The 17,803-nt window shown below is 32.4% G+C and overlaps 1 protein-coding gene across 2 annotated transcripts in view; it reads right to left on the bottom strand.

Annotated features, from left to right (window-relative positions):
- Positions 1-5,784: 5,784 nt before the first annotated feature.
- Positions 5,785-17,803, bottom strand: part of Ccdc50 (coiled-coil domain containing 50) — a 65,030-nt gene continuing 53,011 nt past the window's right edge. For both annotated transcript variants that reach the window (XM_047563646.1, XM_047563647.1), the window contains 2 exons: positions 13,487-13,593; positions 5,785-12,055 (listed from right to left, as the gene is read on the bottom strand). In XM_047563646.1, coding sequence (XP_047419602.1) covers positions 12,036-12,055; positions 13,487-13,593 — 127 coding nt within the window. In that variant the 3' untranslated portion in view covers positions 5,785-12,035. The remainder of the gene's footprint in view (positions 12,056-13,486; positions 13,594-17,803) is intronic.

Here is a 17,803-nt window from a genome sequence, read left to right as displayed (position 1 = left end):
GGGGCTGGGGATAATAGCTCAGTTGAGAGAGTGCTTGCTTTGCATACACAAGGCCCTGGGTTCAATCCCCAGCACCACAGAAAAATAAATAAATAAGTAAAAGGAAAATGATAAAACAAGGAATCCTGGAATGTCAGGGAAGACGAAAGGATAAAAAGAATAAAAATACAGTAAATTTACTTTCTTCTTAGCTGGTTGATGACTAAGTTCCCAAACTTCTTTAATGTGGAAGCAAAAAATACAACACTATTATGTGATTCAAATGTATGTAAAGGAAATATTTTATAAGATAATTATAAAGAGAAAAGAATGATAAAAGGAGGCAAGGTTTCTGCACTTCATTTGAACTGGTAAAATAATGACAATAATGGGCTGTCATGAGTTCTGTACATATATATATGTACATATAAAATGTATATATAATATATAATATATATAGTCATATCTAAAGCACAAAAAGTAACCCAAAGACTCCATGTAAAATGACACACTCAAAAATCTGTATCCTATCAAAATGAAATTCCACAAAATTGTTCAATTAATTCTAAGGTAAAAATAAAAAGTACCCAAATTAAAAATAAAAGAAACAGAAAACAAAAAAAAAGAAAGAAAATGGCAGACTTAGACTCTAGCAGATCAAAAATTAAACTTGTATAAATATGAAAGATATGTCATACGAAAGATATGACACAGTGTATGAAAAATATCCAACTATCTGCTTTCTATAAGAAATTAACTTCATATGTAATGATATAGGTAGGTTTAAAGCAAATGAACAGAAGAAACAAATGCATCATACAAATATTAATCAAAAGTCAGAACTGCTATATTAACATCAGACAAAATACATTTTGAAGCACAGAAAATGACCAGGCACAAAGAGGGCATAATGTAATGATAAAATCATCATTCCACAAAGAAGTTATGGCAAATCTTAAATGTGCAAGTCTCAAACAACAAAATTGCAAAAGATGTGAAGCAAAACTGACAGAACTGAAAGGAAAAATGGACAAATTCACAATTTCAACATCATTCTCTTGACAACTACAGAACAATTAGAAAATCAGTGAGGATACAGAACTCAACACCACCATCAACCAACAAGATCTAATCAATGTACATGGAACATTCTACCTGAAGCAACACAACACATTCTTTACAGTGCTTACATAACGTTTATTAAGATAGGCAATGACATCTAAAAAATAAGACAGGTATAAAACAATCCTCCACAAATGTGATTGAATTGAAGTCATGTAGATAGAATGTATTCTTTAGCTACAATAGACTCGAAATAGAAATTAGTAACAAAGATAACGGAATTCTGCGAGTGCTTGGAAACTAAACAGAACATTGCTACAAGAAGTCCATGTTGTCAAAAAGCAAGTTTTAAGGAATATTTTTTAAAAAATTGAACTGAATGAATATTATCATATCAAAATTAGTGGAATATATATAAAGCAGTGCAAAGAAGGAAAAATTTTATCAGGAAGTGTTTCTGATAGAAAAAGAGGAAAACATCTTAAGTCCAAAATCTAAGTTCCCACCTCAGGAATCTATAAAGGCACAAAATAAACCCAAAGAAAAGTTGTAGGAAATAATAAAAAGCAGAGATCAAGGAAATTAAAAACAGAAAAATAGAAATCATTAAAACAAAAAACTGTTTCCTTGACAGGTCAACAAAATTGAGAGATGATTAAGGGGAGCGGGGGCAGAGAACACTATTTACCAATATCAAGAATGAAACAGTATGGATCCTGCAGACATCAAGACAAGGGAATACAGCAAACATCTATGTGCATAAATTCAACATCTTGGATGAAATGGTCCAAGTCCTTGAGAAACACTGACAATATATAAAGTACATAATTTGAATAGTCCTATAACAATTCAAGACATTTAATTTATAATTTAAAACATCCCCCCAAAAAGAAAATTAATAGGCACAGGTGGTTTCAATGGAAAAAGACTGCCAAAACTTTATAAATACCAATTCTACACGATCTTATCAAAAAAATAGAACAGAAAAACGAATTTTCTATTTTATGACCCTAACATTGACTAACACCAAATCTAATCAAAGATAACACAAAAAAGAAAAAAAAAACCCTACAGTCTAATGCCTCACAAAAATAAATCCAAATTCTCAACAAAAATTAACAAATAGATTTCAATAATATATAAAAATTATACATCTTGACAAAGTGAGGTTTATGCCAGGGATGTAAAGCTGGTTCCATAAAAATTGATCGATGTAATTCACTACATTAAAAGGCTAAAGAAAAATTATATGATCACATCAATCAGAAATCAAATCATTTGGTGAAATTCAATATGCATTTATGATTAAAAACTCTCAGAAAACAGAGGAAAAGCATTAAAAATTATTGTTATATTTAATGGCAAAAACAAATGCTTGCCCCTTGAATAGGAAAAGTTAAGGATATCCACTCTCATCCCTTTATTCAACACAGTGCTAGAAGTTCTAGTCAGTGCAAAAAGAAAAGGCAATAGAGTGTAGATGGATAGGAAAGGAGGCAAAAAAATTGTCCATATTTTAAGATTACATGATTGATCTTAGAAAACTAAAAATAAATGAGTTCAGAAAGGTCACCCTAATAAAACAGCTCAGAAAAGTCACAGATGCAAAGTAAATATGCAAAAAAATCAGTTTATATGTTTTTAGCAATGAATTTGTGGACACAAAGAATATAGTACTATCTACAATCACAAAAAAATGAAAGGGAGTAAATCTAATAGAACAAGTTCAGCAAGTAAAAGCTGAGAACTATAAAATGCTTACTTAAGAAATCAGTGAAGCTCTAAATAAATGTAAATGCACAGTATGGTCATGGATTGGAAGGTGTAACAGTAAAGATGTCAGTCTTCTTCAAGATGATGTAGGGTTTTAAAGCAATTTCTTTCAATTTACCAGAAAAATGTTTTATAAATATATACAAGATTATTCTAAAATTGACAAGCTAAGGCCAAGGAACTAGAATAGTTAACACAATTTTGAAAAATAAAAAATTGCAAGGAATGAGTTTTTTTCAATTTCAAGGCTTTTTATAGGTTGATTATTCCTTATCTGAAATGCTTGGGATCAAAAGTATTTCAGTTTTTATTTTTTCAGATTTTGGAATTTGCATATACATAATGAGATATTTTAGGGATGGGACCCAAATCTAAATCTGAAACATGTTTCCTATGTACTTTAAATACATACCTGAAAGTAATTTTATATAATATTTCAAATAGTTTTGTGCATGAAACAAAGTCACATGGTGTACAATTTTCCACTTGTAGTGTGATGTTGGTGCTCAAAAAGTTTTAGATTTTGTACTGTTTCAAATTAAAGATTTTTGGTTTATAGATGCTCAATCTATAGATAGCTGTAATCATCATGACTGTGTGGTACTGGAATAGGGATAGAAACAGATCAATACAACAGAATACAGAACTCAGAAAATACCCACACAAAATACACAACTGATTTTTAATAAAGGTGCAAAAGCAATTCAATGGAGAAAAGCCTGTTCAAAATATAGGGCAGGAACAAGTCCAACCATTATGTACAACTAATGCACCAATAACAAATGTGGAGAAAAAAGATATATAGGGCAGGAGTAACTGAATATCCAGGTGAAACAATAAGCTTTACCTAACCCTCAAAAATCATATAAAAATTAACTTAAATTAAGGACTTCAATGTAAAACTACAAAACTTTCTGAATAAAAAAAAACAGGAAAAAAAAATCTTCAGGTTATAGGGCTGTATAAGCAATTCTTACACTTGACATCAAAGCATGATCCACAAAAGGAAAAATTGATAAGCATCAATTGGTGCTGTCTCTCCAGGACAGGAAAATCCATTGTCACCTATACATACACCCTTAAGGTCAATGACATATTTACCTACAGATACATACACACACGTCCCAGTTCTGTGTCTGAGGGCTTCCATGGCTTAGTCAGGGGGTGGAGGGCATAAAGTTGGCAAGTGAGGAGGAAAGGCTTCAATCAGGCACTAGCAGCACTGGTAGTGATGCAAAGATCAGGTAAGCAATGACACTAAATAATTTAAAATGTGGGTATAATTAAGGGCATGCTATGATTGACTGAACTAAATCTTTATGATTAGTCTAAGGAATTGCTAGGAAAACTGAGTATGTTTTAAGTGAATAGCCAAGAAAAGCACACCAATGGAAGAAGAGTTTCATGAACACTGAAAGAGCATTTGATAAAGGCGGCTCAAATCTGATGCTTAGAGATAAAATACAAAGATTATGGTTAGAAGAATACATACAAATTAACAAAAATCTGCCGAGTATGAAGCTGGAAGTATAACAGTGCAAATCAAGAACACAAGACCAGGAATGAAGTCTTCCAGGGGAATGCCTAGGCAGTATCTGCAACTCTCCAGCCTCCAGAGGGGGAAAGCAGCAGGAAGCTGCTCTCTTCCTGGTAACCTCTTAAAGAAAACCAGCATCTCTTTACAACAGGAATCCTAGAATGATGTACCTGAAGGAGTGCTTATGTAAGTACAGAGGAATGGGAGACAGGATAAATATCCTGAGTCTTAAAGCATGTTCATGGCAAAACATGGACTAGGACCAGATATCCTTCTTTTCCATAATACACTGATTTTTTTTTTTTTTTTTCGTTTTGTACTCTACTTTGTGTTTGCTCCTTAAAGCATGATACCCAGATACAATGGGGTGGAGTGTTGAGCAGGGTTGAGGGGGGTGGCGGGAGTAGAATAAGTTAATTTTCTGCCTCTTAAAATGGAGGGGAAATTATTTTGAAATACCAACCCACAGGATTTTCAGTAGTACAGGACCTTCTTTAAAATTTCTCAGGTGTGGGAAGTGGATGATGTTCTGGCAGCTTTTGTTTAAAGGTGGGCTTTCCGGTACCCCACCTCTCCATACATGGTGATAGCCGACACTCAAACTCAGTCATATTCCATAAAACTAGCTTATCAACTCAAGCACTTCCTACCACTTAACCTACTTTTTAATTGGTTTCAAGTTGCCCTTTCATTGGCAACTTCATCTAGTAATTGTTTTAGAGAGCAAAATTTCAAGTCAATGTTCTTCAACTATATAAAAAATGCACATCACTGATGCTCCTTAGGATCTGTTAGTGTCTACAGAGATCATTTATGTTCCCTATCTTATTTGTGAAAGAAACTAAAGCCAAGAGGATATGCTCCAGGCAACTAACTTAGTCAAGTTATAATAAGTGAAAATAGCATCTAAAAGAGACCTGCCAAATTTCTGCAGCATCAGTTTCTTCCTTCATATCTATCCTATCTGAATAAATAAGATAAAGGAATAGCCTTAATAAAGCAAACTATTACATAAGTAGAAGCTGTTATGTTCATTTTCTCAAAGTCCACTGAGTGTCAACAAAGCATCAGAATGCAGAGAGGAGGAGCATCAGAGTGCAGAAGGGTTGTACTCATGGAGACTCTGACTAGGATTATTATGTGAAACTCCACTTACCTGGGTTTGCTTTTTTTTTTCTTTTCCTACCTAATACATAAATCACCACACAAAACAAAGTTGTTTTCTGACTGATACTTGGGAGTATTTGTTGTGAATTTCATTGCACTATGCATCATTACAATGTTACATATATTCACAGGGTAGAAGGAAGTGGAATAAGAGAAAATTTATTAGCATTAAAAACATATTACGATTATTTTGTAAAGAAGAAAATAACAAATTCCATAGCGTCTAGTCCTTGAATGCAATAAAGAAAACACAAGACAGCGATCACTGACTTAACAAATGGATGATTTTATTAAGAGAAGGACAAGATTGGTGTTTACCTCAGTCAAACCCTCCAGGAAAACAAAGTACACATATATTTATACAATACTTTGGTTTAAAAATTATTCAAAACATCAATGTTAAACCTGATGTTTGATGAAACAAATGGGACATAAGGTGTAAAATACAAATCATGAGAACACAAACTTGCATAGATGAAGTAATGTAGATGTACAAGTGGCATCCCAGGAAGGCCTGAACACTGGAGAGTGCCTTGACGATGTCGACCACCTCAACCTTCCAAGACACAGGAAAGGAACCAGCACCATGTTTCTCATCTTCCTCGGTGAGGTTATGAGCAGGAACAATTTGTGCTGTATGAAGGTGAATTGAAATAGACTGTTTCCATCAGTCTAGTTCAGATGGGCACATACATAACCACCAGTACCCACCACAGGTCACCTTTAAGGCATCCACAAAGTGTCCCTCACAGGTACACTGTGTGGTTTGAGGTGGTCTTTCTCTTCTGTCATTGGACAGGCAACTGCATTTTACCAAGACTCTGTTCAGCTTTGTGAAACAGCTATTTCAAAGCTGCTTTTGCCTTGGTTTTGGCTGATGAGCACTTGAGATAACATCTCATTTGTTTCATAAACATACCCACACTCTGAATATCAAAAGGGCTCTTATCAAAAAATCTGAAGTGCCTGGCACTTTGTAGTCTCTCTCAAGAGATAACTTTTCCAAATTATAAGACAAATAACAGCATCACCTCAAATTTCCTGAGCAACCTGATGTATATGAGCAAACTCTTGTACTTTTTAGTTCAGCACCTTTTCAAAATATATATAGTGCTGGGATGGATTCTTTTTAGGAAAAACCCCATAATACAGAGAATTCTCATTTTGGGATATCATTTTTATATGTTATTTACCCACCATACCTTTTCATTATTTACAGTGTTTCATGAAATGAATATTGGTTGCCTGGATGAGGCAGGTGAGAAACACAGCTATTTCTGAGAAAGGGCATTTGGTTTTCAGTTTACTGCAAAGGCTAGTTATAGCCTATGGGAATTTCAGAAACTAATTCAATCAGAAGTACAAAACCTCTGATACCAAAAACCCTCTAACCAAATTTAAGAGCTAGAAACTATTTTAGCAATTATGGTCTGAAATTCAGTGCAACAGAAATGGGGCCTAAGTACAACAAGTATCATAGCATATTCTCTCAACTATCTTCTATTCACTGTTCTCAGTCCTTGCCTGCTCTTTTCTGAAGAAAATGTTACTCAAACCCTGTCTTTCAGTTCTTTTATTCTTTATATTTAAACCTCAGCAAGGAATAATGGGCACTAAGTTGCACAATTAATCCTGCTTTGAACTGAATGCTGAAATCAGTGCTGGTTCCCTATGCTATGAAAAGTTGCTCAAAAAGAGAAAAATTATTTTCTAGTTTGCTGAGAATACACAAAAGCATATTAATCCTATCAGGAACATGTTAGTAGGCAGTATTCATATGGAAAAGAGAATGGCTTTTAGGGCCAGATAGTTCCATAAGTTAACATGACTATTTTCATGATTGTGTTAGTTTATGGCATCAAGCAGAACCTGTAAAAATCACTTTATTGTCTTTCCTATCATAGCAAAAGTTCTGGTTAATTTTCTTCAGATCAGAAAATCTCCCATTTCTAGTAAATATCTACTGTTTTTTTTCTCTCTCTCTCTCTTTTTTTTTTTTTTTTTTGGGGGGGGGGTTGATGTTAATGGTAAGCATTTCAGTACACAAAAGTAATGGTAAAATTCTTACAAACAACCTGAAGGTCTTCACTGCACAATAGAACTTTTGGAAATATCTTCTACACAGTCACCAAAAAACAGAATGACAGTAAACTCTCAATTATTCAGAAAGTGATCAACAGGTTTGAAGGATCTGGTCAAGAAATCTCTCCCCTTCTATGTTTTTAGTCATGTCTGCTATTTCAGTGGACTAAATTCAGTGTCACATGTCAGCTACCAGCACAGTGGGAAGGGAGGTTCAGAGTTCTAATATAAAGATGCTTGGAGATCACCTGTGAATTTTATATCTCAACGAACAGTTGGCCACCAATCACATACGGAAGTACACTGAGCTCAGTAAGAGTCAAACTAATTTAAGGCAATACCACTGCTCATAGACATTGCTGGCATGAAGTGCAGGATACATCAGAAAAGTGACTCTGTAGTATTAACATTTTCCCAATCTACTCGTAACTTTTTGACTTTTCTAGAATAAATTTTAGCCATTTCTGATGACACTTGTTATATATGCCAAGAATAACAATGGCCTCTGGGTTCATCCTTTTAATAGTCTTACATGTCACCGTGGATAAAAAAAGATTTTTCCACCAAGAATTTGGATGACATTATATGCCATGCAGCATTAACAGGATAGTCTATAGTTTACTTCTCTCAGCCCATATTACCTACCTTGGGCTAAGAAGGAAAATGTACTCTATCAACAGTAAGAAAAACAGATATGGCTTTAAGACTTACAGGCACCGATAGATATGAGAGAAAATGGGACTGTTTTAGAATCACTTCTCTGACTACGAGCAGTAAGTAATGGATACAGTATGTACTTTAAAAATCTTTTCATTTTTATGAAAGATTTTATGATTATTTCCCAAAATCCTATGCTATCAGAATATGGCAAACTATATACAGTGAAATCTATGTGAACAGTGTACCCTTTCAATGTTAATCAAATTCTATCCTCCCCAAAAGGGAAAAAGCCTTTGACTTCAAGCTCTGTTCTGTTCTCAGTCATTCTAGCTGTTTATAAGCTAATAAAGGAGTCTCCACATCTTAACCAATAATCACAGTATCTTTTAAGACAGTCATCACTGAATAATCAATCTTTTTGATATTTCCCAGAGTGACTATTATATTAAAGGCAAAAAATTAAACAAAAATCAAGGCTCTAAAATGTTAACCACTTATGTGGTAAACTGAATGCACCATATAATAGTAGGTATTCCCAATTTGGCACAAGTTTAGAAAAGATCTGACTATATTAAAGAAAAATAATTATCAGTTCAAAGATAATTATTTTTATACTGACACATTCTGAGAGGAAGGGATGGAGAACTGTCAGCAATTAATCTATTCATTACCTAGTTCCTTCTCCATCCACATCAAAGAAGAGGAAAATGGGTTGAGTTCAGAATTTTCTATAGTAGTTCAATGGAACACAAGGCCCAAGGTCATGAATTTTGGAATATGTTGACCTAGATCCAAATGGCCAATACCATTCTGAAAAGGTTTTAATCCTGGAAGTATTTACACATATCTTTTTTTTTTCTAATTTAGATGTTTTTCTATGATCAAGAAATATATACTTTTTTGGGGTGAGGTTGCAGTTCAATCAGTAATGCTGCTAGGTATTGTAAAGTTACTTAAGAAACAGTACTTCAGTGGTATGTAAAGTGACTTTCTAAAAATTTTAATGTTCTTTTACAGCAGTGAAACAATTATCCAGCCTCCCAACAAAATAATTATGTCTAACAGTGGCTTGAACACTGGAATCAATTTTTTTTCCCAAGTCAGAACATTTAATCTGACCCTTATCTAACCTCTCTTCCAGGCAATGATTTATAAAAAGTTAGGTGGGGAAAGAGAATGTAAGATAAGGCTCCATAAAATATTGTGCTCATTCAGCAATAATGGTGTTAATGGAACCTGGCTTCCAGAGAACAGAAATTAGAAACAAAGATTTTCCCAAGACCAGAAGTATTCATTCATATCACAGTAAAACATAATACACTGTGGGTCTAAAAATTAATTTGCATGTGTTCTGTGGCAGGAAAAGAAAGAAAAATGTAAAAAGTTTACACATTTATAGAAAAATAACATAAAAAGCAGAGAACACAGTGAGGAGTATCTGGCAGTTCATTAACACACAGTTGTCAGTTGCTTCTATCATCTCAAAGATAATCATTACATTATTTGAATGAGAAATATTGAGGATATAATTGGAGAATTAGAATTCTATCTCCTTATTTACTGGTAAATAATTAGTGAAGCTCTTAAAAAAGTGTTTGCTTTACAAAAAATAAAATAAAGATAAAATATTTAAAAGACTAATCTTTAAAAAACCTAAAAAACAAAGTAACAAATTTTCAATACTAATGAATTGGCTGTCACAAGGGCTATATCACCTTTGCCTACTAAGATAGCTAAAACAACAGCATTCTGGTTAAGTGTTAAATGGCCTGACATTTTTTTGACTAAAGCATGTTCAATTAACATTTTACAATAATAAATATGAATGAATGACATACATGAGAAACAAAAGAAATGTAGAATTTTTAAAGCAAAATTGATCGTTGTATGAGATAGAAAAATAAACATTTATAAAATTAAAATATGGCAAATGATGTTGCCCATTTGCCTAAGTTAACATCAAATAAAAATACAATTGTTTTTCTTTAAAGTTACCATTAAAATATATATTTTTTAAACATGAAGCAAAACCACAGGGCAGATAAAGAAAAATATAGCATTACTTTAAGTCAACAAGGTTGATTTGGATATTGAAACCACTATGAAATTTGACTGAAGGCTAGACTTCCATTTTCTCTCCCCTTTTCTACATGTAGATTTTTCTATATTCACTTCACTTCACCATATTCAAATTTTGTTACCTTCACTTTCCTCCCTTTTTCTAAAATGACTATATCCCTTAAGGTTTCTTTCTTTTTCTTTTTCATCTTTCCAGGTTACCATCTGCCCCAAACTTAACTTTCAGGTACATTACACTCAAGTTCCTATAATATAAAACTTTATAAAAGTAATGATTTTTCTCAAACTGAGATATTCAAATGTATTGAGAATCTGCTCTAAATAGCTTTCTGAATACTGTCCAACATTAAAGACCTTCTGGAGAGACAAGGCAAACTTAAGGTAGTTCCCAGTAAGGGGGTGATTAACAACTTTCTCTAGCCACCAATATATTTCTTTCCTAAAGAAACACTACTGAAATGAAAAACTGTCAGATCACATACAATAAAAAAGAAGAGCAAGTCAAGCTGAAAAAATGTACTATATATAAATATACAGCTTGATTGCCATTTATGTTAACTAAGTATTATGGGCAAATAAACATTTCCATGAGTCAGCTGCTAGACAAAGACAGTGACTGGTAAAGAGGGGCCTATAAAGGTCTTCTACAAAGAAATACAAGGCCTATTAATGCCCATTTACAAATATATAGAATCAAATTCTTGGTTTAAATAAAAAACACTATCAAATTCAACTTCATGTTGAATTAACTTAATTACTGACAGGTGCACAAAACATGAATGAGACAATGCCAACAAATATTGCTATGTCTTTTAAACAAGAGAAAACCTTCAATCTACAACCAGAGATATTAATGGCATCAATACTTATGCAATCAACTTCCAATTTTATTTCCCTTGACTCTACAAGTAAATGTAAAAGAAGGATGGGATATAAAGGTTTTCAATTTCAGCTAACTACATAACCCCAGTTAAGATTTCAGAGAATTAAGTTTTTGCCAACAAAGGGTTCACTGCCCAGGGACTTCAGAAAGTCTTGTTACTGAGGAAACATCCACACAGTAAGGGTTAGAAAATGGAGTCTAGGTCAGTTTTCCCAAGAGGGCTTAAAAGGGTATAAAAAACCTCTATAGTCTATTTCTATGTATTCAGACTAACATATTTCAACTTCTCCAGATGTCTCTCTTTCAATACTTCGTGATTATGACTTTTTTCTTTTCCAGAAGGAATAAAAAGGAAAGGTCCTGTCCTTCAAAACATCACACACTAATGCACCAAAAAGCTATTCTTATACTTTTATTCTGAATTGCATCCAATTGTTATTTTTCACTCTGATCATTTATCTCCATATAATTCTAATTGCTAACTAAAGCCTTGTCCCTAGATAAGCAACACTCCATACCTAAGGAAATGGCATCTTACGAATCTCTTAAATATTATATCCCAGGAAGTATATGCAGCAGAGAGGTGGCCAATAGTCAGAAGCTACATTTTCTTATACTGCCCAAGTATTAAGAATAACCAAAACATTTCAAATGAATTAATCATCTATAGTCAGAAAAACACTTGAGAAAAAAATATCCCAGGAATGCAAACAGCGGAAAACAATAAGTGTATGCATTCTGTATCATCCAGTAACATTTGCTACCATGAGTCCATTTTCAAGGCATATACCAATGTTTTTTTTTTTTTTTTTTTTACTGCTTATAATGGAAACCTGGGGAGGAAAAAAGAAAGGAAACAAAATTAAGGAAAAATCTCTGAAACTCATATTTTCTCCCTGCCCAAACAAGATAATTTATCTTTATTTCAAGAAGGTCCTGTTTGCTTTGTTCTTGATTATAAAATATTCCTATACAGTTATTGTGTTATTTTAATATTAGGCACAAAATATATATCAAGGACAATTAAGGCATCCCCCCAAAAGTGATGCGTGTATGATTTGAAAAAGAGAAATATGAGCAACTTTCAGTTAAATGAAGGATGATAAAGATGCCACCAATTGATGAAAATTGTGATGAGGCTGTCGTTTTGATAAAGACATTTGTGATGCCCAATGTTCCATCTTTTAAATGTCTTTCGTCTTACTTTCAACATTGGCTGAATGTCAGAATGGGGGAAAGGAAGCTTTTAAAAATGCAAATGTCTAGCACTCATTACCAAGACATTCTGATTTAATTAGTAAAAAAATGTCATCTGTGAAAAGGTACTTTTCTTTAATGACAGTAGAAACAGTAATTTAAAGAAATGAGGGAAGATTACAATTAGCTTTGGAAAAGGATAACAAAAATATCACCTAAGAAATCTTCAAAAATTGTAATGACAAATTAATTCTGTCAATTAAGACTTAATGTTTAAAAAGCCTACCGAATCTGCAAACTTCTTGCATGTATTTTATTTTATATGATTTTGACAACTCTAAATCAAATATTTAGATTGCCTCTATTTTACAGATGAAGAACTTAATATAACAAACTACCTTTTTATTATCTGATTTTACAGACTCTAAAATTTTTCTAAAACATTTATATAAGTGAATGCATATCCCTAGAAGATACAAAACAACCAACTATTAAATACAACTATTTTAATGGTTTAGTGCAATTTAATAAGAACATCTGTTCTTATTTTTTTTCCTTTCTTTACCCCACCTTTTTTTTTTTGCACAAAATTTTATATGGTACACATGTGTGCATTTTTTAAACGTAATTAATACAGTCACGAGCAGATGGATAATAAGAATCAATACAGGTTGAGTATCCATTATCAAAAGTGCTTGGGACCAAATTTTCAGATTTCAGAGGTTTTCAGATTTGAAATACCTGTATAGACTTTATTAGCCAAGCATCTCTAGTCTGAAAATATGAAATCTGAAATGCTCCAAAAATTCACTATATCAACACTGAAAAAGTTTCAGATTTTGAGTTCGGAAATTACAAATGCTCTACCTATACAAAGAAAGCAGTCTGACAGATCTTAATGGGGGTCATGATAACCTTTAGGAATCTACTCAAAGTATAAGCTTTGTCTGGAGGAAAATGCAAATACACAGAAACATTTGCATTCAATTTAAGGTGCTTTTTAAATTTTTTTGTATTTTGTGTATGTGTGTGTGTGTGTTGTACTTGACCATATATACTTCTCTTACCTTTATGAGAGGACTCTGATTTTGAGAAATGACGTGTAGAATTATGCTGGTTTGTAAAATGAGTATAATCCAGATCCTCAGCCTCTGTGTTGGTAGGTGGTGGTGGTCTGAGGGAAGCCAGAATTTAAAGAGATATCAAAGTAACGGTTACTAAACTTCTACATCTCATTGGATTACATGGCAAAAAACATTTTCTATAGAAATGAAAAGCCAAATTGCTTTAGAAATCTCACTTTAATTCCTGGATAGTTGCATGGCCTTATTCAACACTACTTTTTGTTTTGTTTTGTTTTGATGTATATAATGCAATTGAAACAAATATTTCCTCAACACCTCACCTAATATTTGTGGGGCACTGTTCTGGAAAAACAGATAAGAGAGCTATAACTGTTGCTATTCATAAATGTAGGTTTTACCAAGAAAGAGTAAATGATAAAAAAAAAAGACTATTAAAAAGTAATAAAGTTAAATACAGAAAGGAGAGAGGAAAGGTCAGAAGCAGGTTAAGAAGGGAAGGAGGGAGGGATGGAGGGAGAGAGGAAACTTCGATAAACATAAAATTTCATGAGCAAAGTTCCTTTATCCACTAGGTGGCAAAGCACATCTTAGTACATTTACAACTTTCTATGTAATACATTTGCAAATTCTTATGCCAAAGAAAACAAAATATTTAAAAAACTACAAACTTATTACTCTAAACTTTTTATTATTTTAATTATTTAATATAGATTTTTGTAAACACTAGCATTGATGAAGATAGTGAAAAAAACCTCTCATTCTTTATTTTTTATTTTGTTTCCCAAAATTATACTCAAATTTTGTATCAAAGCATGGAACCTGATGCAGTTAAGGATTATCAAATATACAATTATGTTGTAGGATGTTTTGTATAATTATAAAGTGCAAGTATTCTGGGGTTTGTCAAGTTATAATCAGTTTGGTACAGTAGGTTCTGTAATATAAAAATAAGCACAAGTATGTTCAAATTCGTTACCCTATCACTTATGTTCTCCCTGGATATTCAGCATCTGGAAGAGGTAAGCAATGGACGTAAACTTGAAAGTACAGTTAGGACTGTGTTGTGGGTTCTAGACGATTATCTCAACAAATTTTTAGGACAAGTCTGCATAAGTAGCTAGACTGCACATATTTTAGATTTAGATTAGGTTGGATGAGGTTAGTGATCTAATTTCACACAGTTGTTAACAATAACAGAGCCAGGACTTGAATCAAATGGACTCTAAACAAATGCTCTGAACTACTATAGAAGTACATAGGTGTTTGTTTTTACCAATAGAGCAGCTGTGTCTGCACAAAGAAAGAGATCTATATCTATACATACGTATGCATGTGTGAAAATGTATTTTCAAAATATGTGCATGTTTTATATATTCATTCATGTGTTACATATGTATAATTAATATAAAGCACAATAAATGTGGCATTTTCTTTTCTCTGAACAAACTGCTTAGAAATATTAGAAATGAAAGAAATGGTGCTTTTATTTTAGTATTACCTGGCATTTAAAAAAGCCAGAAAGACAAAAGTCAAGTGGGACTCACAAAAGAAATTCCCTAATTATTGCCTGAATAATAACTCATTACAAAAAAAGATAATAAACCTGTAACAGAGCAGATAATGCCAAAGATCCTCTAGACTCTCCTAGTAAGGATCAACAAATCACTCTAAAATGCCATCAGTTCTCTTGTTGTGTGGTTCTGTTTAGTTTCTGTTTACACAGAGAAGAAATGTTAGCTTATTGCTTCCAGGGATCCTACCAAATTTTTTGTTGTAACAAAAACGATTGTTACAAAGTTAAGGGTATTTATAAGTACAGTTGGAAAAAATGTTATCAATATCTGTAGTTTGCATTGTATTTTGATTGCTTGTTTCCTACTGTGCTCATAAAATGACTTGTATCTTTTGGTGACGCAGATAAAAGTTCTTCAGAATTCACTTCAGAAGTCACTTCAAGAAACCTGCCTGGACACCCAAACTGGGTTTAGTGTCTCCTTCTGCTCTTATGCACCCTATGTTTTTTATCCACAGAACTTAACATAATCATAATAGTTACTGAAATAACTATTTAGACAATAAGCTTCATGACAGCAAGAAACAATTCATTCTTTTGGACTACTGCTTACCCCTATTCTGAGCAATTACTCAGGTATTCAATAAATATTTGATAAATGACTAAATGGAGATAAATGTAATTCACATGTATGAGCATGTACTAGGAGCCAGGCTCAGTGACACACGCCTGTAATGCAGCAGCTGGGGAGGCTAAGATAGGAGGACCTCGAGTTCAAAGCCAGCCTCAGCAACTTAGTAAGGTCTTAAGCAATTCTGTGAGACCCTGTCTCTAAATATAATACAAAATAGGGCTGGGGATGCCCCTGAGTTCAATCCTTAGTCCAGGAAAAAAAAAAAAAGGAATGTACTAGGAACTAAAAGAGATTTATAAAATCTTTAGATCTTTTCAAGGTAGACAAGCAAGTAAAATATCAAGTAGTATTTCCAGTATGTAGGTAAAACAATTTGGAAGTTGAGTCTTAACTTTTTCCAATTACAAAGAGTTAGAATTAGTTCAGTCTAGTGACTAATTTTCTTATTTCCTTACAGAGAAAAACATCTTGTAATAAACAAATAAATTAGAATTTTAACCAAGAATATTATAAGCACTATGTGAGAATTTTTCTTTTCTTCTATTTCTACTATCAACAAATACATTGAAGTAATAAACATCTTGACCTAGGAAGCTCCATGCTTATCAAAACAAAAATCATTGCTATCCATATAGATAGTTAATTAAGCTTTTATATCATGACCAAATGTAAATAGAGGAAAACCTAGACTCTAATCAGAAAGAATATATTCATAGTTGTGTAAAACACACACATATATAAACATCCAAGGTGTATAAATTTTAATGTTTAACTATGAAAATAAATGTTTCACAGAACTTACTTATTTTTGTTTTGCCATATATATAATCTTTCAGTAAATGATACTTGAAGGCAGTTTTCCTCTTAGGTCAAAAAAAGATTTAAGTTCTATTGCAGTCATAAGTCACTTTTCACTAATAGGCAATTTTAAAATTTATTTTTTGATTCTAGTTCAGTTATACATGACAGTAGAATCCATTTTGATATATGTATACAAGCATGGAATATACTTTTTCTAGTTTGGACCCCATTCTTGTGGATACATGATGGTGGGATGCACGGTAATGTTTTCATATATGTACACAGGAAAATTATGTCAGATTCATTTTGTAATATAGGATCATTTGATTACTCTTTCAATAAGCCAAATATTTTTAGAATATCTATTTATATTCCAGAAACTTGATTTCAACATTAAGAAGTTTTTTAAACAGTCATTCAAGATTGTTCTATCATACCTACTATAAAGTTATTAGTGTTCTAAAGAGGTCAAGGAATTTGAGGACTATGAAATCACTCAAACTGTTCTACATTTATTTGACTAAAATAATAATAGTAATAATAATAATAATCCAGACATATTTACTTGTAGCTGCCTTTTATTTTACCTGGATACTGTGAGGATATACTAAACTATATAAATCTAAACTGTGGTTTAAAAGATTTTTTGGCATGTGCTTAACCAAAAGTTATAAAAGCAACAGATTTTATATAATTAAACAGATTATATTACTATTATCCTCAGAGCAATACAAACACAATGTTATTTTGTTAAGGGTATTTACCTTTTGAAAACACATGAGTTTAAAAATAGAGGATGGATTTTTAAGGTCACTAAATATATTCACTTGAAGCAAGTCCAGTTACTTAAGTATGTGTAACAGGTGGCAGCATTGTATATATTTTTCAGCACAATAAAATGTACATTTATAATTTCAATAAATATCAATAAGCAGGACCAAAATTCAAAGTGTTACTAATTCAGAATTAAGTATTAGATTTAGTGTTACTTTTGCCTTTCTTCATTTAAATATATTTTAACTGATAAATAAAAAATAGAAAATTTTTATTTTAACAGGGTAATGTGACATTTTTATACACATATATATTGCAAAATGTTTAAATCAGATTAAACACATCTTCTCATTTATCATTATTTTATGGTGAAAGTGTTCATTATATACTTTCTTCTACCTTTTAAAAATGTACAGTTCATTAGTTATTTATATTCATCTTCCTGTACAATAGCCCACCAGAACATCTTGCTTCTCTAATTTAGTTTCCACTGATTGCCCTTTTCTCATTCTTCCCTCCCTTCTCCTCTCCCTAGCATCTTTTCATACTTAATGTTTTTGTCTTCATATTCAAATTG

The sequence above is a fragment of the Sciurus carolinensis genome, chromosome 9, assembly GCF_902686445.1.
Source record: "Sciurus carolinensis chromosome 9, mSciCar1.2, whole genome shotgun sequence".
Classification (NCBI taxonomy): domain Eukaryota; kingdom Metazoa; phylum Chordata; class Mammalia; order Rodentia; family Sciuridae; genus Sciurus; species Sciurus carolinensis.
Note: the sequence above shows the minus strand (reverse complement) of the source record. Positions and strands in the feature narration are given on the sequence as shown.